Below are 24,781 nucleotides of genomic sequence, written 5' to 3' on the forward strand. Positions count from 1 at the left end.
CCCGGGTTCCCAGATGGCTTCCCCAGATCTAAACAAGGATATCACTGCTGTCAGGGTAGGAGATGGCCACCATAAAATTTCAGCGTATGCTGATGACTTGCTCTTTTCCCTTACTAACCCAGCGGTGTCGCTTCCCAACCTCATCCACAAATTCGAAAATCATGGCCGACTGTCCAATCTACGGATTAATTTCAATAAATCTGAAGCTATGAGATTGGGAATTCTCCCTGCGATACTTCGGAACTTCAAATTTAAATAGATGGATACGGCCTTGAAATATCTGGGAACATATATTCCCTCCGACCTGTCTTGGATATATGAACTTAACTTCCCTCCTCTTCTGCCCAAAACACGCGCCTTCTTGGAGTCGTGGAATCGGGCACTGCATTCCTGATTTGGTAGATGTAATCTTTTAAAGATGTGCATCCTACTCAAGTACTTATCCCTCTTTCAAACAATTCAGATAAAAATCCCGGCTTAGTACTTTAGACAAACCCACTCCTTATTCATCAAATTTATATGGGCACACAAGAGACCACGCACTCCTCGACTCCGTCTGTTCTTACCTAAACATTGTGGAGGTATTGCCCTCCCAGATGTCTTCAAATATTACCAAGCAGTACACCTAGGAAGACTCATAGATTTGAACCGTCACTCGTCCGGTAAACTCTGGGTTCAAATTGAACAAGCCCAAAACGAATGTTTCCTTAAAGGGGGCGCCATGGTGCTACGACCATCTTCTATCTAATTTAAAGGAACACCCCCTGATAGGCTCTACAGTAAAAACTATAAACACATAAATAATCGCAAATACATCTCTCTCGACCCCACACTCTTCCCTGACGCCCATTCTTGGGAACCCACAATTTCCACCAGGCCTAAGAGACAGTCAATATTCTACCCTGCGACAGAATAACCGTTTTAGGGCATCACACTTTCTAATGGCAGGAGGCTGGCCTTCCATCTCGGCATTAATGGAACCTTCGGGTCACTTTTGTTTGCCATTTTGGAATGCCTTGCAGCTGCACCACTTTCTTCATTCTCTAAAGACCCCAGGCTGATTTGGACGACAACTCTCCACATTTGAAGAGTACTGCGGAGACATTGGGAGTTTGATGCAGGTACTCTCGAAAATGTATGGTCTACTGATAACCTCCCCCCCGGAACAACTACATCTACCTTGGATAGAGAAATGGGAGTGAGAGATGAATTGCAAATTTACGATAAGTGAAAGACAAAATATGATTAGTTTTTCATTGAAGTCATCCATCTGCACCAAAATCCAAGAAACCAATTACAAAATACTGACAAGATGTTATCACACCCCGCAGATGCTACATAAATTTTACCCCAAAGTGCCTGATCATTGCTGAAGATGCCAGGAGGAGGGAGGAACGATGCTACACATTTTCTGGTCCTGTCCGAGGATAGCACCATACTGGAGGGATGTGCGGAACATTGTCCAAAAATTTACTGACTACAAGATACCCAATAACCCGGCTTTCTTCTTACTACACGTTACGACTATTCCAGCTAAAAAATATAAGAAATCAATTCTACGACATTTAGTCAGCGCCGCTAAGGCATTTATCCCCCTTAAGTGGAAAGACGTATCACCCCCAACAGTTGGCTATTGGCTCCACAAAGTGGAAGAGATCAGTAAGTTGGAAGATCTCACACTTTCGGCACAAAATAAACACGATAAAAATTGTTGAGATTATGGAATCTATTCATCTTCTCTGAAGAAGGTCTAAATCTACTCAGATCATGATCATGGAGCATAGACACCCTACCTAGCCACCCAAAGATTGGGCATCCCCGTCACTCTCAGGGTTTCCCCGCCTCTCCACTCCCCCCCTTTATTTTTTTTTTTTTTTCCCTTCTACTTGCTCTTTTTCACTAGCCACTAGACGCTATAGGCGGTTATCTTTTACTCTTCTCTCTATTGTAATTTAGAAAATGGAAAATGAAAGAGGCGGTCCCGGAACCAGAGTCATCATTTGGTTGCCACACTACAGGAATTATATCTATTTAGACAAAAAAAAACAATTGTGCTTATATTAGGCAACATAATCATTTACTCACAGGCATTAACTGAGAAAAGGTAATTTTCTGTAGTAATAATGTTATTACTGTAGCACCCTCTAGGTTGCTAGATAGATGTCAATAGAGTTTTTGGCAGAGTAGGAAAATTTAGACAGGCCTAGCTGGTAACTAGACCTGTTTGTTTTGATATGGGTTGGGAATGGCCCAGTGTAGTGCTGGTGACTCACAAGCAGCATCATTAAGACCTCCCTCTTCTTTCCAGAATGTTCTGGTACTTTCTGGGAAGAGAGGTGGAGAGGGGAGGTGGAGCTGTTTGGGGTATTCTAAGGAGCTCTGACCAATCCCCAACTTGGATTGGCAGGGGGCAGGCCTCCTTAAATACCTAAGGTCAGCCCAATGGGGGAGGAGTTGTTCGTGAGGAAGCTGGAGATGGCTGTCAGTGGCTTTTGAGGGAGCTCCCCAGTCTGGGGGGGTGACCTTGGGGCAGAGTTCCGGTGCGGACAGGCATTCTGAAAACACGTGGAGGTGTCTGGGACTGGAGGCACAGGAGCAAGGAGAGGACAGCAGTAGAGAGCACTGCCAGGCAAATCTCCAGGGAGGAGCAACAGGTCACAGCCAGGAGGGCTGGTGAGTGATCCACACTCAGGAGGATTGGGAAGGCACGCCTGAGAGGACTGGGAGAGAGCAGTCTGGGATGGGTGCAGACTGTGGAAGTATGGGCATGAGAGAGAGGCGGCTGCAGCCATGAGGGCTGGCAGGGCCTGAAGAGGTTGTGCTGGGAGCAGTAGCCACGAGTAGGACAACTAGGACCAATGACTGTCATATTTTTGCTACACCATAGGGATCCTAGGTCCCTACCCACAAAGGGAACGTGCAAGGCCTAAACCTGTGCTAATTGGTCCTGGGAGTACAAGCAAGAGGTGGTACAAGCTGGAGGTGTTGAAGAGGAATAGACTTTAAGCAAGTGTTGTGCTGGAGTGAGGCCTCCAGCCAGTGTGATCTGGTCTTCCTTTTCCCTTGCAGGGTATACAAATGCTGGGGGTGACGTTACTAGTGAGGCGGTGCATCAGAATAGCAGAACCATGGAAAGCCAGCAGGTGATGGCTAAGTGAGCCACACATCTTCCCCTAGAGGGCAGCCCTAGCTCTGGGCCTAATCCAGGAGAATAGTTCTTGCAGTGCTGGATTATTGACCCTGTGGAAGAGATGTTAACATTTGAACATTTTTTGGGCCCTTCAATGTAATTTTACCATTCAATAGAGTTCGCAGAAAAGCGCGTTTTTTTGAGTGAACATTCAATTAGAGTGTGCATAATTTGGTGTAGCTCTGCACAGAAAACAATCGGCTTCCAGTATTTTTGTCAAAACTTAATTGAACAAGCTGATGTTAGAAGCTAAATGGCTACAATGCACAGCTGCACCAGATTTTGCACTTACAGTTTTAGTAAATCAACCCCACTTTATGCTTTGAAGGATCTATATACCCTTGTGGGATCTTGTGAACAGTGAAGAGAGGTGTAATGGTGTCTTTTCTGGAGGCCCTCAGGTGTCAAGTAGAGGATGGAAGATTCCACTGCTACCCAGGAAGGAAAGGGAAAGACCGGTGGAAGATTTGGACATGTTAAGTATTTTTACAGATACACGTGATCCCAAGTAAACCACCCATGGACTGTGCAGTTGCTACTGTTTTGGGCCACATGGCTGTTCAGAACCTGGCAGGCCCTGGAGATTGCAATATGGTGACAAGTATCCCAGCTACAAGGAAGAAGTAACCCAGCTGCTCAATCTCATAATTTACAGACTCCGTAGTGTGTGAACTGGCTCATTATTTGCCACTAGGGGGTGCTTTATGTATAAACTTTGGGGTATAAATTTGTGTTTGATTTGCCTACAGCACCAAATAAAACACCAAATAAAATGTTGCTGTATACTGCACAGATACCTTCTTCAACATCTAAAGTGTAACTTCACCTTCTGGGCAAAAACATCTAAAATTAGATTCACTGATGTATATTAGAATCACAGATATGTAATGTTTTTAGTTTTTTTTTTTTTTTAAAGAATGCTGACCATACACTTTATAGCCTGTTATAGATTTAAATGGGATTGTACAAATTAAATATATTGTGTATACTGTAGTCAGTTTAAGACATCAATAAAAGCTACATCGTGTTTATACAGCTTCAATTGAATTTAACAAAACTGTGTAAAGCGAAAACCTACCTAAGCTACTCCCTACTAAATCTCCCACCTGTAAAATATATGAAAATCTGTAAGTTTGTAAACTCTATTAGAAAACATACAGAGGATCTTTATTAATAAAGAAGGGGTTTCTCTGTTTTTATACATATTCCTCTAAATAATTTTTGTAATAAAAAACAGTAAGAGATGAATATATAGCAATAAGCTAGTATTTATCTTTTTAATATTCAACTTAATATAGTAGCAGATTTGCTCTGATGTTTTAAAACTGTATTTCATCCAATGTGTCAGATTTGTATGTCTTCTAAATGTATCTAATGGACACCAAGTGTAATACCGAAAGGGTCAATTGCAAACAATTGCAATGCTAAATCATAAATGAGTTCATGTCACAAAGATCATTGGTATGGTTCCTATTGTGCTGATGCTTTATGTTATAATTGCAGATTTTCTGCACAGAGTAAGCTTTTAGCTTTGCCCACTTTCATGGGTTTATGGATTTTTTCTAACATGTTTCTTCTGCATTATGATTGCTTGTTTTTTATCTGACACCCAAACTAGATTAAACTTGAAGAATCCATTCACTGCCTAGTTTTTGTATAATAATGTACACATTGTAGTGTGTAATATAGTATCAACATTATTAATTACATGTTTTTTAGGAAAATGCCTTATTTCTTTATGGCAACCGATCCTCACATACAGTTATCATTATTATTACTATTATTAATTTATTTTATTTGCGCTTGAGTCATTTTATACTGTAGCACATTACAGTGTGTTATACAGAAACCATTGCATTGTAAGAAAAGTAAGGCTTTATTTACATCTATGCGTTTTGGTGCATTGCGGGCATAACCTGTCATACCTCCCAACCATCTCTGATTGGCCAGGAGTGTCCCGGAATTTGATTCATGTCCCGGCGAATCAGGGCTGAGTCCCAGAACACCTGCGGCGGGGCGTCTTGGTTACCGCATGCCGCAAGCTACACTTTGCATGGCAGCCGACATCTCTCCCTGGCTGCCTCTGACACAGTGCAGAGCGGAGTGCACTGAACCCGCTCCCCTCCTCCTCCTGTGTTTTCCTGTACACAGAGGAGGAGGAGGCGGGGAGCAGTACACCACTCTGTCACAACACTGGGATGTAATCGGGGAATGGATGGAGCCGCAATGGGATTGGGGGGAATGGATGGAGCTGGAATAGGATCATGGAATCAATGCAACCGGGATGGAATCAGGGGAATAGATGGAGCTGGGATGGGTAATAAACAAAAAAGGAGCACACTCACATAGCCACATCCGCAAATTGAGGGAATGAACAAGGAAAAAGGGTGTACTATAGCAGTAAACCTAGGTCGGACTTTAGCGGCATAGGAAAACACGAAGAAGTATAACAATAAACACTATTTATTGAAAAATACACAACATGAATAGAATAATACAGAAAAATTAAAAATCATGTATACTGATACATAATGTGCAGTGAGCCCTTGTGTATCTACGTGTTTCACCGTTAGGCTTCTTCAGGATACAGTCAAGGTTCTACAGATAGCAAATAAATATAACGGACCTCACTGTCTGAAAATAGAACATATAGGTTTTAAAATGGTGATATACCACTGTACATTTAAGGCTGGGATGGGATTGGGGGAAGGGGTTTTGTTTAACCACACCCCTTAAGCTATCCCACTGCTAAGCACTTGGCCACGCCCACATTTAACCAGAACACGCTATGCGTGCTGCAGGTCTTGTCCCTCCTCCAGTGTCCCTCATTCTGAAGTTCAAATGTTGGGAGGTATGGCCTGTTATTTATTTTAGGTGTGTTTTATATGCTTTGCCATTTAACCCTATGTACTATGCATTTTACAGAAACCTGCATCAAAGAAACAGCAAGCAGGACTTTAATTCATAGCACCACAATGCCCTGTCAGCAGGATTGTAGTTCATGTCAGTACTGCTTCTCAGTCAATGGGAATGCAAAAACAGCTCTAGTCAGGTTAAAGCTGTTTAGTAGCAGGTCAAATGCAGGTCAAAAGGAGGTTAACTGGAAGCATGAGCAATGTACAGTATTTTGAGACCCCTAAGCAAAGATATCAGCCCCGCAATTCAGACGCCCACTTCCTGGAGTGTCAGATCGTGAGACTTCCAGCATGTCCATCCCTTCCCCCTGCCCTTCCTCTCAGCATCTATGTCATTGGTGTATTTCTGTCTAAAGAAAACAAAAAATAGTAAGATTGGTACTAAAAGCTGTTGAATAGTACAAACCCTGTTATTGTTTACTATGCAATGGCTTTCAATGTTGATCTTGTATGATTTTTGTACATCCAGCAAAAACACTTCGATGACAGGGTGAGGGCACTGCAGGCAGCCCAAAGGTCTCATGATCTGACACTTGTAGAAGGGTTGTTTTTCTGTATGAGTTGTGGGGTAATATCTTTAGTTAGAAGTCTTAAATTGCTGCAGCAAGCAGAGCTTCTGTAAGTGCAACACAGCCATCCTTTTGTTTAATTGTGAGGGTAGAAGGTAGTGACAGGGTCTCTTTAAGTGTGGAAAAAGCTTGCAGCTTTATGACAAGTCCTCAGGTTAAAGTTGAAGTTTACATGTGTCAATCACCTTTAACAATGCCAGAGAGAGCCATAAATATATAACAAAGTAGACGTGGTAGTGTTTGCTTTTATAGTCATAGGCTATTCACCTCTTCTTACCTTTTTCTTTTTATAAGTGCCAAGAAAGCAAATACAGTAAATATATAGGAACACATTTTGCAGAACAGATTTTACTGCTAAATTCCACTAGCTTATTCTGTAGGGAATTAAAGTTACACTGGGACATTTTTTCAATGACCGGAAGTCATTAAAATATCTTTAAACAATCCTTCTTTTAGCAAAAACATTTTTTCCAGATGTGTTCAAACAAAATTGGTATGGTTTTCTTACACATACCGTGTAAATCAGGATGGGCCACCATTTTCAGCCTGTTTTGTGCGCTTTGGGACTTTGGACTACAAGCCTGCACATCCATGGTTTTTCCATGTGATTTTGGAATTTCTGTGCATTTCCCCAACTTTTTAAGCCCAAACTGATTTGCGATATGTAATACTTTTCAGGGATTACAGACACAACTTTTTTCTTTTAAAAACAATATTCATTACAGAAACAGAAAATCTGCCTCCATCTAACAGCTAAAGCTGCCTATAGATCTGAAAGTGTGGCCATTTAAAGAGTTATCATTTGAATGCCCTCAGGACAAGCTTTTTGTTGAGCACCTTGCAAAGTCGAGTCTCACGTTTTTTTTTTTGTTCAGTCCAAAAAACTGAGGAGCTCGGGAGGAGTTTGCTGTACTAACTATGCAATGTTGGTACACAGATCTCCCTGCTGGGCTTTTATGTTCTGACAGGGGGATTGCCCACACCCCACCAGAACACACTGGTCAGCTCTGGCAGCCGTTGTCTGCCACTGCTGATCAGATGGCAATCAGATGCTGGTTTTCCAGCATGTCCATTCGAAATAAGCTGGCTGTTCAGCCAGCTTCTGTTGGACAGGCCGATAAACACAATGTCGGCTGGTTTCTTATGAACTGACCAATACCGGCCAATATTTGGCCCATTGGTACCAGGCTTTTTTACATTTTTGTGAATAAATGGGATGGGGTAAGCAGGGGAAAGGTCATTGTTAGCTTATCAGGGGAACCTTTGGGACAAATTTTCAATTCTGTCCCAATGCTAAATTTTCCTAGTGGCAGCATTGGTGTAAACCCACAGAATTTTGTCTTATACCAGACAGACTGGGTGACTCATGTTATGTCTAAGGTAGCTTTAGGCTTCATGTACACTATAGCTCCTAAACTTGAGTTTAGGAGCTTTTGGCGTTTTTTTTTTGCCAAAGCTCCTAAACTCAACACCATAAAAGCCTACGTGTCAATATACACATAGGCTTTTACTAAAGTTTTGGAGCTGCTGCACTTAGGGGAGCTTCAACCTCCCTTTCCTGAATGCGGAAGAATAGCATTCAGGATAGAAATGTTTTGACCGCCGGTCGCTGGAAAACTCAAATAGCTGCAAAATTGTTCCACGATTTTGCCGCGTTTTGCATTTTCCCGTGGCCAGCAGTCAAAGTAGGCTGTGTGCACATAAAGCCTTAGGACACCTGAAGTAAGTGCTAGAAGTTTACTGAGCATACATAACATCTTAGCTACACATTGTTAATATACAGTATCTCTGTAAACTCTGCTTTAATAGCCATCTGTGAGTATCAATCCTTTTTCTATGAGTGCAGATTGCAGAGAGTACTAAAACTGTAAAACAGGGGTGTCCAACCTCTTGACCTTCCTGGGCCACATTGGAAGAAGAAGAATTGTCTTGGGCCACATATAATATACACTAACAATAAAGATAGCTGGCGAAAACTGATGACATGAATAAGGCTTGCTTGTAAAAAGTGAATTATTTTCCTTTGGGAAGATAAAACTGATAAAAGTCCAGTAAAGAGACACTGTCAAATTTTTCTTCAGCCGCAAGTGTTCGCTAAGTGTAAGTGCATTTTTACAAAAAAAATTCCCCTAAAATCTAAAATTAAGTAAGTTTATGATAGTGTGTTGGGCCGCATTCATAGCCATCTTGGGTCACATGTGGCCCGTGGGCCATAGATTGGACACTCCTCCTATAAAACATCCCTATGCACAAATCACTGAATGTAGTCATGTGTTCTGAGAAGTACAATCTCAACAAGGAACAAATGGGTTATGGGGTTCATTAGTCTCCAAAGACGTTTACTATGCTTACCAACTTTTTTCTTTCCTGTTCAGTACTAAGATCTTTTCTGAAAGCTTAGTACATATAGAATGACAATGGCGGAAGAAATGTTTTATGATTAGGACCCCTCATAATATCAGGAATGTCTCTAGACCAGCCTTTCTCAATCTTTTTTACCCCAAAGGAACCCATTATATAATTTTTCAGGTCTCAGGGAATCCCACTAAAACCAGATTGGTGAAAGAATGCCCGCCTTACAGTGGTGGTCAGACTACCTATTTTGCAGACTGCTAAAAAGATTGTGGGTAACAAGCAGTTAGCTCTGCCAAGTGGTATTGGCCATGGAACTGTGCAGACATCATTAGATGGGAGGTTGATTAGACACAGCTAAATCTGGAGGAACCCTGGTTAGGAAACACTGGCACCCACTCTTACCTTTTTGAAGGATTTAGTTAGCAAAGCTCTTTACTTTTACAAGGCCACCTATGCAAATGGGGTGTACCTACTAAGTTTCATAAAGTCTTGTGGGGATGGATTAGTTCTTCATCTACTACCTCTAATTGAATAAGATGCACTTCTTAGTGTAGCTCTCCTGAACGTGTTTTAGGTTAAATTGTGATACCTTTATTCTCAACTCTGTAAGTGATATATTGAAATTTTCATAGATTTAGAGATGGTGCTAGAGTCTCCTTTTAGATGTTCTGAGTTTCCTTGGGGGCTTATCTTTTTCTATGCATCTGTATGTCATAAATCCTGTGTTTTAGCTAGGATGAGGAGGATGCTTTACTAGTCGGAGGTGAAGGTTTTCTGTTGTTTTTGTTTTTCTTTCTTTTCACCTGATTACACTGTTTTTGTATGCCCTGTATAAAACGCTTTCAATAAAAAAAGAATTTTACAAAACAGAAAAATAAAGAATGGCTGCTCTAAGAAAAGGCAACTGGTTAGATAAATCAGGCCCAAAATTAATTCATTATTTAGGTGAGGATAGGATAAAATTCCCGGGAGGTTCACTCTCTGGCTCTGGACACAGCAACTCAGCTTCACTAGGTTTTCAAAGAAACTTAACAGTAATGCTATAACACATAGATCTATATAACCATTGCGCTTTGAAGATCTTGGTTGTAAAAAAATAACTGATTTGGGAGAAACTAAACCTAAATATATAGGAAGTGCAATAAATGAAGGGGGGATTTACTTCTAAAGAAAAGCTAAGTCATCACAGAGAAAGAACATCTTGAACTAGGATGTTCCCAACACTCAGTAGTACATACATGGATGTGTAGCTAAATTACTTCAACATTAAAACAAGTCCAGTTAAATGTGACTAGCTGTATCATAAACAGACTAAATTAAAACTTCCAAAGACATATTTACCCTGGCAACTTCCAGAGAGAATTTATTACACTATTTTGGACCTACGCAGACTGAACAAACATATTTTTCCGATCAGTGAAATGCTGTGAGTTTTGTGGTTGACATGTTATCTTTACAGAGAAAATTGTAAAGAAACCTTTGGTTAGTGAGCCTGCCTGCCAATCAGACTGATGGGCCAATAGCACGGAGTGGGGTTGTAATTGCAAGGCTTCAATTTTTTGACTGAAGCTGACATGTGCCTAACAGAGCATCCTGGGACTGGGGATCTCCAAGTGCTCTAAAAGAAGATAACGATGCCTCTGTACACCAGGTGGTGCCCACTAGTCTTTTCTGGTTATTTAGTGCAATTTTTAGTAAGGCAAAATTTTGTATCGGTTTACTTTAACGTGTATATATAGGCAAAACATTTGTTTTAGCTGTGGATAGAATCAGGAATGTTTAAAAACCCTTTAAACTTGTGTCACTTCCTGTTCTGGAGATACGGTAATTGGTAATAGAAAATTTGCATAAATTGAAATTGCCAGCTGTCACCAGAATTTGTGTTTCCATTGTAGGATTCACCCTCACTTCTTGGTCTGGTGGCAACTGCAGGAAAGAAAATTGCTAGATTCCCACATTAACACTGACTGCGGAGCCATTGTGTTCAACACAGTGACTACTACTTGCCACTAAAATAGCCGTTAGCAATAATCGCATGTAAAATCCGACAGACTGGTAGCACCCAAGTTGATCGATCGATCAACTTGGGTACATTCAGCCTGCCTGTCCCTGCTGAACTGGCCAAGATTCGAACTGTCGATGTCAGCTTTACACATTAGGCTGCATTCAAGCAGAACCTTTGTGCTTTCAGTATCTTTTCATAGAAATAAAACACTGTCATTAACAAAGATAAGCTGCCACAGTGACTCATGGACTGGGAAATTCATACTTTTGGTTGCATATAAGATAATAACTTTTCTGAAACTATCCCAAAGCCATTCTTCTACAATCTACAGGAAACTGTAGGCTAGGGAAGGCTAGTGAAGAAAGGCATAATCTGCATTTTACACAACATGTGGCTTTCCTCCTGATTAGAAAGCATCTAGTTTAGGTGGAGATCATAATTTTTTTATGATAGTGCCAACCTCCCTGTTATACATAAGAACCAGAATTACAATACACAGAGTATAGATGTATCTGTCAGCACTCTTCATACAAACCCCAAAACACATAAGTGAACAAAAAATGATTTTAATTTTACAAAAAGAACTCCTTTCCGTACAAAATAATATATAGCATCTACTGTAATGTGGATGTCAAATTCCATTTTTTTAACAGAAGGGATTTATTTTTGAACAAATAAAATTATTTTTTTGTATAAAGCTTGGCTTTGGGTTTGTGTGATGTGTGCTGACAGATAATTCTCCGTACAATTTCCTTTCCTCGTTATTACACTGATGTGGAAGACGAACCTGCACAGAAGTTTGATTGCGTTGAAAACATTACATAACTAGGAAATGTTTACTTACTTTCTAGGATCTCATAGGCATATGGTCCTTGTCTGTTCCTGCAGATAGGATTAATTGGAGTAATAGTCGCATTAGTTGTAGGATTTTCTGTTACACTCATTTTGTTGTCCACTTGATTAGTTAAATCAGGTTTCTTTCACTGTTCCTTGTTGTTCCCAGCCTGTTTTTTCTTTTGTCTGACCGTTCAGATCTCTAGCGGCAAAGGATTTAGATTGCCAAACAATACAACTTTTTCTCTCTCTCCCCAGAGGAAGCCTGAAAACAACTCATTTCATAATGAATGAATGAAGCCGAGCTGTGTTCTTCCTCTGCTTTTGTAGACTTCTTATAGTCAGCAGCACAAGTCTTAAAGCCAAGGCAAGTTCAGCTAAACATCAACCAAAGGATATAAAACAGGTTGTAAATTAGTGATCCAAGTGTTCCATAGTGTAAAGGAAGAATCTATGCTGACTCTATTTAATATAGCAGATGGGAGGAGACATTTACATACAGCTCCAGAGAGACTTTAATTAAAAGTTTACTTTCTATGCTAAAAAAACGTAAAGCATACCTAAGAATTTGGAAACATTCATTAAATTAATTAATTGATTAAAATAAATGTTAATGGAGGAACCCTACAAAAAAAAAAAAAATGTGGGGAATTCTCACATAATTCATACCGATTCTGATGTAAATTTCAAGGGGGACAAAAAAAAACAGTGTAAGGCCCCCCCCTAAAAATCCATACCAGACCCTAATCCTAGCATGGAGTCTGGCAGGCCAGAGAAGAGGGGCAAATAACAGCTTACATCCCCTCCTAAACCATATTAGGCCACATTCCCTCAACATGGGGGGTACCCCCTGCAATGCACCTTGTCCCAATGTTAATGGGTTTAAGGGAACATACCTGTACTCATTCTCCAAAAAAGTGAAGTGTAAATAAAAACACAGAAAGCATTTTTGACAAAAACAAACAAAAAATATTAGCCAGCGACATTGGCTTCTGCTTCTGTCTATCAACTCCAGTGACGAGGGGAGGGGCAGGGCCAAGTCCCACTGTCTGTGTCAATGGACGCAGCAGCAGGGCTTGGGAGCAGGTGTGCCCCCATTGGAAGCAGCACTGTAGAGACAGGAGGAGCCGTGAGCTCCGGTGGGGGACCCGAGAAGAGGAGGTTCAGGGCTGCTTTGTGTAATTCCATTGCACAGAGCAGGTAATTATAGAGATGTTTGTTATGTTTTTTTTTGTTTGTTTTTTCTTTTGCAATCACTTTAACCTCCTTGGCGGTATGATTATGTCAGATTTTTGCGTCTCAAAGCGGTACAATTGTTTTGCATAGATATCTGGCGTTTTAAATTATAGGCCTGTAATTTTTAGCAATAACACACTTAAATCTGTCCAAACAAGAGTCTAGTAGACATCCGGGGTATGATAAAGTTTGAAAGACAAAATCATAAATTATAATATAATAAATAACTATAAATAATTATAAAAAATATTAATATAATAATAATAAAATTAATTTCCCCGCAATTCACTATCACTCAATTCTGCAAGTGTCGTCCATGTTTGCCGGAAACCCCAACTTGTGTTGTGGGCTAGGAACATTGACGACATCCTCCTCCTATGGGATGGCAGTCGGGAAGATCTGGAAGCCTTTATGGAATTCCTCAATGACAACACTAGGGGGATCCACCTTAGTTTTGATGCTAGTCTATCGAATATCAACTTTTTGGACTTGACCATCACCAAGTCACATAATCAATTTATGACCTCTACCTTTTTTAAGGAGACCGACAGGAACTCATACATCCCCACCGATAGTTGCCACCCCGAACCATGGCTTAGATCGGTACCGAAAAGTCAGCTTATGAGAATTAAGCGTAACTGTACTAACATGGATACGTTTTTGTCACAAGTTGACATTCTCATTAAACGTTTTTTGGACAAAGGTTATGCGGGTGACTCCCTGTTAAACACACTTGAAGAGGTAAAAGCCCTAGACAGGAAAGATCTTCTTGAAGACAGAGTCAAACAGCCTCGAAATGGGGGGACTTCTTTTTAAAAAACTGATTACCAAACACTGGCATATTTTGAACAATGACCCAGTCTTAAATACAGTACTACCAGTTATACCCCAGGTGACTTACAGAGGTGCACATCCACTCAGAAATAGACTGGCATCTAATATCCTTAATCCTCCAAATAAGAAAAAAGGCTTCTTTGAGAACCTTACCGGCTTCTACCAGTGCAGAAGATGTCGGGTCTGCTCAATCAATGGTTGCACACATAGACGCACTCAAACTTTTGTTTCATCTAGCACGTCTTGTGAATATACCATTGAACCTTTTATTACATGTTTCACAGAGGGGGTCGTCTATTTACTTCAGTGTCCTTGCGGACTCCAATATGCGGGAAGAACTAGGCGACCCCTCTCTGTTCGTCTTAACGAACATGTCACCAATATAAATAATGGTTTCCCCAAGCATTCCGTCTCCAGACATTACCTTCAGTTTCATAACAAAGACCCCAGCAAAACCATTTTTTTGGGCATTGACAAATATCGCCCACAATGGAGGGGTAGCTCTCTTGTGAGGAGTATATCCAGGCTGGAAATGGCCTGGATTCATAGGTTGAAATGCTATGCCCCTTTTGGCCTTAACATTGATGTTGATGTGAACTGTTTCATAGATAATTCCTAAAATAATTTTTTACCCAGAGTTCCCCTCATCTGTTGTTTTTTTTCCCTAGGTGCTTGTGTTTTTCTAACATTTTTTAGTATCTTGTAGTATTTAAAAAAAATGTTCTTAATTTTTTTCTTACTTTTTCATTATATTTTTCACTATTTTGGTATATATATATTTTTTGGTAATTTTTGATATTCTTTTATGAATCAATTGATCATTTAACTAATTCATTTATTTTGTTTTTATATTCTTTACATTTTTTATTTCTTATTTTTATATTTTTTATATGCATACTATATACGTTGGTGCGGACTGAATTCTGCCCAATACAGACTTGCATAGCTGCAATTCAGTGTTTTTATGTAAACTTGATGTGGGCTGAGGACCGAGATTTTTTTAATTAAATGATTTCTATTTCGTTTTTGTTTTTTTGTGATGCTAATCATGTCCAGCTATGGGTGGTGTAACAGTTTTATGTTTCTGATGGCCGCGGCCTATTATTGCCAGTCCACTGATTTGTCAACCCCCCCTCCTTCTTTAGTCTTTGGGTGAGCTGAGATCTAGTATCAACTTTCTCTTAGCAATCCCCATATACATATTTATGTACTTTCCCTTCCATGTACATTGTTTTGCCATGAGTTAAGATGGCGGATCGAATCATTCCCGGTCCGCCATATTGGAATTGACCTGCCTTTGTCCTCACCCCAGATCGAGGCTTGGTTCCCAGTGGTATGTATTTATACGCAATGCCCGTGCCACAGACGACGTCATTGTATGATGAAACGCGCGTTGGGTGGATAGGACGCACTGACGTACCGCGTGTGGTTCCTGGAGTGTCATGGGCGCTCGCAAGCCAGCCTGCTATTCGTGTTTGATTTTAATCCATGCTTGTAAGTGTTACTCCTTTTTACTTAATAAACTTTATCCACGGTATCACACTATGGGAAGTCCTTTTTCTTTCATGCCTTGTTGATACGGCACCTGAGAGCCCCTTCCATCCACTGAACGGTGGGCCGTCCCTGGATCAGTTTTCTCTGAGAGTGTGATTCCTGATGCCCCAAGCAAAGGCCCTGGCTGGGTTTATAGCCGCAAGCTCATTCTTGCTTGCCTCCGGTAAGCGTGCATTTGATTTGGTGATTCACATTCACTGGTGATGGAAGATTGCACTCTTTTATTCTGAAACCAGCTAACAGCAGGCTGTTTGGACTGTTTATGCAACCTTTTTTTTCTTTGTTATTACTTATTTATTATCAATATATTTCTTGTGCACGCCATATTGTTATTTATGTGACGTTTTCTCATACACCATGTTCACTTTCTAGCGCAGCTATTGTTTAGTATTTTATGGTGCATATGGCTGTATTTCATGTGTTAGCTGCTGCTTCACTTTTTTTGTTTATATTTTATTTTTTGGTTTGCTAATTTAGAGTGCGGTATTTATACCATTTATCCTTTAAGTGTTCTAATTTACTATCGCTGTTTTCTAGCTGGTCTAAACCACTTTTGACGTAAAGGGACACTTTTTGGTTGCTATGGACAATCTCAAGTTTCCAGGCAGAAAGAACAGTATATATAATATAAAACTGCATGCAGGGCACTGGACAAACCACTAGGGACAAAAGGGTTGTGAATTAATTTCATACAGTAATGTAATAAGACTACAGTGTACTGTGTGTATTATGAATTTTACATTTTTTAATTTGCCGCCAGGCTCCGCCCCAATGTGTTGCGACGCTGGCAGGGAATGCAGCCCGGCACACAGAGGCATCAGGCAGAGGACAGAGCCCACGAACAGAGCGGGGGGACATCGCAGGATCCTGGGGACAAGGTAAGTACACTGCACCAGGACTGTGGCTCGGGGTTACCGCTAATGGTACTGAAATTTAACCCTGAGCCACACTCGGGAAAACCGCTAGTGAGGTTAGGGATATGGCAGTGGCAGGCACCAACTGCTACCTTGGCAACCATTTACAGCAGATCTGCAGTGCACTCTCTGCAAGCAGAGTGAAGAGAGAAGGGAAGGAAAGGAGAGAAGAGGGGGAAAAAAAAGGAGGAAAGAACAGGAGAAAATGAGCTCCTAAAAGCTGATCATTGTAAGCACTAATTTTAGTGGTAAATGGTTAGTCTTATGTAGCACCCTCTAGTGTGCTACAAGTGTCAGAAATAGTAAAAGCGTATTCTGACTCATGTTTAAACCCTGTGAGTCTGTAATTGGGTCAGGGTTACTAGAGTTCAGGGCAGCATGACTCATACAAGCAGCTCTTTGGTGCCTCCCCCTGGTTCTGGAATGTTGGAGAACATTCTGGAAGCTAGAGGGTGGAGGCTAGGAGGGTAGTCCTGCATATTTAGGGGCCCTTAGCCAATCACCAGGAGGTGGGCCTGGCAGGGGACTAAGTGGGCCTTTAGAGATGAGTCATGCTGGGCAGGGAGCCGGGTGGAAGATGGAGATGCAGTCCTGAGGAGGCTGTTGGTGACCCTTGAGGCGAACCCCCTAGTCTGGGGGGGGCTCTGCCTTTAGCCGGGGCACAGGGGCTGGCCTAGAAGGATCCTACCATAGAAGAAGTTGGAAGGAGGCTTTACTGAGAGGCAGTGGGAGCAAGGAGAGGACAGTGTGAGTATTACAGACGGCGCAGAGAATTACAAGGGGAGAGACTGCCAAATGCAGTAGGTCTCTCTTGAAGGCAGCGGTGTGCGTAAGTCTTCTATAGCCTTCTATAGCCTTGCCCTGGGAAATCTCCAGAGCGTCAGTCAGGTAGACTGGTGGAGTCCAGGATGCAGTTCACAACACATTGTGCTACTTTCTAGAGGCACTTAGAGTTCCTAGCCTGTAAGGGGCTGTTGCTAATCTAACAGAGACTGTTAGCCTGTACAGAGGAATCAATTGGAGCTGTATAGAAGAATCAATCCGAGTTGTATATAGAGAGGAAGTTGTTCCTGGTTTTGACACTTTCAAGTTGGACATTCCATAATGCCTATCCCTAGCCAAGTTATTCCCCCCCCCCCCCCCCCCAATAAAAACACAAAAACAAAGCTCAAGGACTGTTCGCTGTGTCTGGAATGAAAGCTGGAAATGTTATGTGTCTGGCTGTGCAGTAGTGCTACACTTAACACACTTAACTGCTACATTTGCAGGACAGCTTGTTTATATGAAAAACAACAGACATATTGGCTAGATCACCATTTGAAAATAAAGGAAAGAAAGTCTAAAGAAGAAAACGAATGCAGCCACATGTAAGAATTGGTAAGTTGCAATATAATAAATGTTTGCTTTTGGGTTTAATACTTCTTTAATATGAATTGTATGTGATCCATCATGTACAAATTTCTAAAATCTGCTACTACTGAGAGACACTGAAACTTCTGACTTTTCACTTTAAGGCAGCAAGGAGCAAAGATCTGACGTGTACATTCATATGGCTCAGCACTTTTTTTTACTAACAACAAGGTGGTTTTAAAGTAAAGCAGACACATACCTGGACAACTTAAACTGAGCATATGATGAACAAATGCATGAAGCTATCCTCAAGAAAACCACATGTCAAAAAAGTAGGTGAATCAGAAAATATAGGTAGCTGTAGTTACATGCAAATGTCGACTTTGACTTGTTTAATAAAAGCTGAGCTTGCTCCTGCTGCTACAAGCCCTCTGAGCCTATTTACTGGTCCTTTAAAGGATATGTTCACCTTTACAGAAAACAAAATCTGCATTTATTTTTATCCTGCAGGAGCCTGGAAAGCATTGCATCCGTGATAAGTAGATCACGGGTGCAACATGGACTCCTGCAGACATGTCCTCTGCCTTTCAGCCCATACCTCTGTACAGGCTTTCTGTTTGAAACCCAGAGGATATGTTAGTAGGCTTTGAGAGCACTCATCAGCACCCCCACAGCCCAGTGAAACTACAAGTCTGTGTGCCACAGTGACAGATGGTAATAGTAGTTTATTCATTCACAGGAATCTGAATGAAATGGCAATGTGTGGGCAGAGCCCAGCACAGCCACGCTGTTTTAAAAAGTGACAGAGTGCAGGGAGAAGAAGCCCCGTCCACTGCCAAAGGGAAGGGGGATCATGGGTAGAGGGGGCAGGAGCTGGAACATGTTACATGTTCCACCCTAAATACAGGTGGAACATGTAACATGTTTCAAAGGTGAACTTATCCTTTAATGTGCTAAGCACGTTATGAGCTTGGAGGGAATGGAACAAGTTGGAGTTTTTGAATAAGAATGTGGTGTTGCGCTAATCCTTTAAATAGACAATAATTCTATATGTGATACTGCAGTGATGGTGGGTGTCTCCAAAAATGACAATAAAACAATACTACCTAAATGTGACTCTATAATAAAAATATAATGATGGTATGCCTTCTAGCAAAGAGTATAACTACATACCTATCATACAGGTAATACGCTAGGTATGACAAACAAACACACAAAATTTGTGAAAAGTGACTAGTGCTTATAAACAAATCCTAGTACACAAAATATATAAAAATAGCAGCTAACTTTAAGCGTTACTAGTCTCTAACTGGACTAGTATACACCTGGTGTGACTCAGCACCCACCCAGGTGTGTATATGCAAAGTGAATAGTGCTCATAGTGCATAACATAAAGTGAAAGTCTTAGTATGGCTGAGTGATATAAAGTTCATTCGTATGCATGCAAAACACATGCAAAATAATAGTGCTCCACTTGGAAATAATCAGCTATTCAAAGTCCACAAAATATATATATATAGGTGATCCACTTGGTGCCAGGTATACGTGACGGTAGTGATAATTCTTCATGCAGCACAGCACACACTAGTGGGCAGTGGCCTCTTACCTGAAGGTAATGGGGTACTCGCATTTAGCCACTTTTAGGCATGGCAACCTTTCGTTGTAAAAAACCATGGAATCAATCAGCTGTGGGGGATGGTGGTGATGCAGTCCTATCCTGGTTTATCTCCTTTAAGGGCGTATATTCCTTCAAGTAGTGTCCCGGGGTCACCCAGATAAATCAGAAAAGGAAGATCCCACAATGGTATAATATTGTTTGGCAAACATAAAGCTCTTTATTAAAAACTCACATGTACTCACATTAAAATCAAACAATACCGGGCGGAGATCCGACGAGCAGCGAGCTCGTAATGCAAAACAAACATAGAGTGCCTGTAGAGGGGACGGGACAGGCACACTACTTGAAGGAATATACGCCCTTAAAGGAGATAAACCAGGATAGGACTGCATCACCACCATCCCCCACAGCTGGTTGATGCCATAGTTTTTTACAACGAAAGGTTGCCATGCCTAAAAGTGACTAAATGCGAGTACCCCATTACCTTCAGGTAAGGGGCCACTGCCCACTAGTGTGTGCTGTGCTGCATGAAGAATTATCACTACCGTCACGTATACCTGGCACCAAGTGGATCACCTATATATATATTTTGTGGACTTTGAATAGCTGATTATTTCCAAGTGGAGCACTATTATTTTGCATGTGTTTTGCATGCATACGAATGAACTTTATATCACTCAGCCATACTAAGACTGTCACTTTATGTTATGCACTATGAGCACTATTCACTTTGCATATATACACCTGGGTGGGTGCTGAGTCACACCAGGTGTATACTAGTCCAGTTAGAGACTAGTAACGCTGCTATTTTTATATATTTTGTGTACTAGGATTTGTTTATAAGCACTAGTCACTTTTCACAAATTTTGTGTGTTTGATTGTCATACCTAGCGGATTACCTGTATGATAGGTATGTAGTTATACTCTTTGCTAGAAGACATACCATCATTATATTTTTATTATAGAGTCACATTTAGGTAGTATTGTTTTATTGTCATTTTTGGAGACACCCACCATCACTGCAGTATCACATATAGAATTATTGTCTATTTAAAGGATTAGCGCAACACCACATTCTTATTCATCTTTATTTTAGCCAGGGGCAGGCTGTACCCTACCCGGTGTAGGCTGCTTTTCCTTACTTTATATATATATATTGGCTTCTCCTTTCTTCTTCCCCCCTGTTTCACGATAGCGCAGGAATACCCTCTATCTCAAGTTGGAGTTTTTGTTTTTTTTAACCACAATACAACCATTGTTTGCACACTTAAAGGGGTTGTAAACCCTCATGGTTTTTCACCTTAATGTATTCTTCTGTAGTGCTGCAGCCCCTCAGCCCCCCAGTTTTACTTACCTGAACGCTGTATTTCTCCAGCCAGGAATGAGCACAACAACTCTAGCTGGTGTCTCGTGTCCGATTGGATACATTCATAGCAGCGCAGCCATTGGCTCCCGCTGCTGTCAATATCAAATCCAATGACGCGGGCGAGGGGGAACAGGACCGAGTCCTGCTTTCTGTGTGAATACACACAAAAGCAAGACTAGGGAGCGCACTCGCACGGGTGTCCACCAAGGAGAGCGCTTCCCCAAAGTGGACACCCAATGTGGGGAGGAGCTACCAGCGGCAATGGGGGACCCCAGAAGAGGTAGATTTGGGCCACTCTGTGCAAAACAAATTGCACAGTGGAGGTAAGTATGACATGTTTGTTATTTAACCACTTACCGACCGCCGCGCGATGATGTACGTCCAAACTTTGAACGGGGATATCGTTGTTATGGCAGCAGCTAGCTGCCCACAGTTACCATGCCAGTGCCAGGGACCCGAAGACCCAGAGTCGACCCAGATGAGGACGGTGCTGGATCCTTGGACAGGTGAGTGTCTGTTTTTTGAAGCTGAAACATGAAGCCACAGTAGCCATACTACAACAATATTTTAAATACAAAATTAGAAGAAATGCCCACTGTAGATCAAAATACTTTTTATTTGGACATCCCAAAAACTACAGGAATCAGAATGCTGAATCTGTTCTTCTAATTTCATTGTATGTTGAGGCGAGCCGAGGAGAGCACCTACTGGATCATTAAGCTTTCTGGTCTCACCTGGAGCAGCGGTGTGTCTTTTTCCATTGCAATATTTTATACACCTTGGACATATATATATATATATATATATATATATATATATTTTTGTATTTTATGTAACTATATACCCTTTAAATCCTTTGTAATAAATTTGACATACCAGCCTTTTATTGCAATGTACACAATTGTCTTATCTGCCATAAAAGTCCCATGGGGATTATGTATGATATTTTTCAGTTAAGTGAGCAATGTTGGCAGAAGAAATATCACCCACCCATTTATTTCACAGTTTTTGTAGCTTCTGACTGTACAATTTTGCAGGACTCACTGAAGAACTGCTTTAACTCTCAAGGCTTGCATGGACGTTACATCACCCCCGGCCAGCAAATCAAGATGTCTAAGGATGTCAAACCTGAAGAAGATCTTGAAAAGACGTGAGTGAGTGAGCTTGTGGATGTGACATCACTAGAGGTGAGGTGAGTATTGTAGACTTTAGTTCCACTTTAAATTTAATACACCTATCCTATATACCTTAAAAGTGTCAGCAGCTAAAGTATGAGTTGACAACTGGTTTCCCTTTCACTCTGTTAAATGCACTCTTCCTGCTTTTATATTCAGAGCTGTCTCTCATCTGGGCCCTTAGCCCAAACTGAACATTCTAGTGTTAGGTTTCATAGGTAAGCTCTTCTCCGCTCTCATTAAGTATCATGAAGGAAGATGAGAGGAGCCTATGTACAGTAAACATACCAGTTCTATGTTTACTATAGTGCATTGCAATAATAGCCAGTGTTTTGTTGTGCAATGTATTGAAATTATGCGCTGGAAGCTTTTTGTTTACAGCAATACGGCTTTACTTTTATGGAGAATATCTTTACCATGGAACAGGAAGAGAACACAAACAAGTTCACATAACACAACAAGGAAGGTACTTCCTCTGAGTACATTATATCATAGATTGCACACTATAACACTGCAATGCCACCTGCTGGATAGATAGGTTAAATGCATACAGTATTGTCAGTTTATTAGCAACTTTACATTTCATGCTGTTGTCCTTCCAACATTCCTTCTCAACAGCATGTGATTTGCCAAATTAATTTCAGCTTCTACTGGATATAATTATGACGTTCCTTCAACAAAGGCTTGGTGAGTGCATCAGCAGTCATCTCCTCTGATGGGCAGTATTTAATGTCGATAACACCTTGCTCTTGATTGTCCCTCAGTAGGTGATACTTGAAACCGATGTGTTTGGTTCTAGGATTGACCCTTTCTGATTGTGTAAGCTTTATACTTCCCTGGTTGTCTTCAAAAATGGGAATTGGTTTTGACATATCTATCCTAATGTCCACAAAAAGTTGATGAATCTATATTGCTTCTTGACAAGCGTGTGCTGCAGCAATGCACTCTGCTTCAGTTGAAGATAGAGCGACAGTTGCTTGCTTTCATCTATACCAACTTATGGTTCCTTCCCCATACTGGAAGATGAATCCACTTGTGGATTTGTGGTCTGTGCAGTCCCTGACTCAATCAGCATCCACATAGTCGACCAATTTTGGATCTGATGTTGCTGGTAACCGTAACTTCATCTCAATTGTTCCTTTATGGTATTGCATCACTCTTTTTACTGCGTTCCAGTCACGCTGACAGGGAGCTGACACTTTCCTGCATAGTATGTCCACTGCTGCGACTATGTCTGGTCTTGCCACAATGGCAACATATAACAGCTTACCGATAGCTCTGTGATACATTGCTCTTTTGCTAGTCTGGTTCCATAGGAGTTTTCACTTCCTTTGCGTCTTGCATATGGAATTGTTCCAAGATTTTGGAGATTTTCCAAGATTGGTTGAGAAGATAAATTCCATCTTCCTTTCTCTCTCTCTATTTGGATTCCCAGATAGGAGCTAATGTTCCCTAGTTTTTTATCTAAAATTTTTCTTTCCGCTTGTGAACTGATTGTAATCCCCTTCTTGTTCAAAACAGGTTATGAGGTCATTGACATAGATAAGGATGTATATCCATCTGTCTTTTGATTCTTGGAGTAGAGACAGGGGTCTGCTTTACTTGTTGAGAATTCCTCTCTTGTAAGCACTTTGTTTACTTTATCATTCCACATCCTTGCAGATTGCTTAAGACCGTAGATGCTCTTCTGAAGTTTACACACAAGGTTGTCTCCTTGCTCAAACCCTGATGGTTGTTCCATGTAGAGATCTCCCTTAATGTCTCCATATAGGAAAGCAGTTTTGACGTCTAGGTGTTTGACTTGCATGTCCTTCCCGGCTGCAATGCAAAGAAGCGCTCTGATGGTGGAGTGTTTTACGATGGGAGCAAATGTTTCATCACAATCTTTACCGAATTTCTGGGAGTAACCCTTGGCAACTAGTCTGGCTTTTATTTGTGGATATTCACTTCTGCGTCTGATCTTACTTTAAAAGTCCACTTACTTTCTATAGTTTTGCAGGATAGGAGGGAGCTCAGTAAGTGTCCGGGTTTTATTTTCTTGAAGTGACTTTATTTCTTCTTCTGCTGCTTTTCTCCATTTATTGGCTTCACATTTTGGCAATTTTCAATGTCTTACCAGGATATTGGTTCAAGTATGCTGTGCCTGTGTGTTTTGACAGTGTATGACAGCTTGAGGGTGTTATCCCCTTTGTAGTTCGGGTGGATCTTCTGACTTCAGGCAATTCAGCAGGATCTGGTTGGAAACTTGATTTAGGCATTGTGAGCTCCACCTCTTGTTCTGACTCCAGCGCAGGTTTGCTTTGATCAACCTTTTCTTCTGGTTTGTTCAGCATATTCACTTCACAGCTTTCAGGGATTGGTGTTTCTGATGATGGGCTCTCATCAAAATAAACGCTATGGCTTATTGTCACTCTTTAAGTTTAGGATTCTGTAACCCTTAGTTTGCTCACTGTAGCCTACTAGAATGCCCTCTATGGCTCTGCTCTCCAGCTTGGATCAATTTTCACTTGGAATTGCTTCACATCCAAACGCTCTAATGTGCCCTATGCTAGGCTTTGATCCATGCCACATTTTGAAAGGGGTACTTTTAATAGCTTTTGAGGGTAGTCTGTTCTGTAGGTAGGTTGCAGTCATGACTGCTTCTCCCCTGTATTGTAAGGTAAGTTGCCTTCCGACAACATGCATCTGGCCATTTCTTTCTTTCTTTAAAATTTTCCTTTCTGTTACACCGTTTTGTTCAGGAGTGTATGGTGTGGTTGTCTGGTGTATTATTTCTTGTCTCTTCGGGTATGAGGCCACTTCTTTGCTTATGTATTCCCCCCCATTGTCGGTGCGTATTATTCCTGGTTTGCGCTGGAATTTGTTG

The 24,781-nt window shown here is 41.1% G+C and overlaps 1 protein-coding gene across 1 annotated transcript in view; it reads right to left on the reverse strand.

The window, feature by feature from the left end:
- LOC141128860 (organic solute transporter subunit alpha-like) overlaps window positions 1-12,281 on the reverse strand; it is a 58,669-nt gene extending 46,388 nt beyond the window's left edge. The window contains exon 1 of the mRNA XM_073616437.1: window positions 11,879-12,281. Coding sequence (XP_073472538.1) covers window positions 11,879-11,978 — 100 coding nt within the window. The 5' untranslated portion in view covers window positions 11,979-12,281. The remainder of the gene's footprint in view (window positions 1-11,878) is intronic.
- Window positions 12,282-24,781: the final 12,500 nt, after the last annotated feature.

The sequence above is a fragment of the Aquarana catesbeiana genome, linkage group LG02 (assembly GCF_042186555.1).
Source record: "Aquarana catesbeiana isolate 2022-GZ linkage group LG02, ASM4218655v1, whole genome shotgun sequence".
Lineage (NCBI taxonomy): Eukaryota > Metazoa > Chordata > Amphibia > Anura > Ranidae > Aquarana > Aquarana catesbeiana.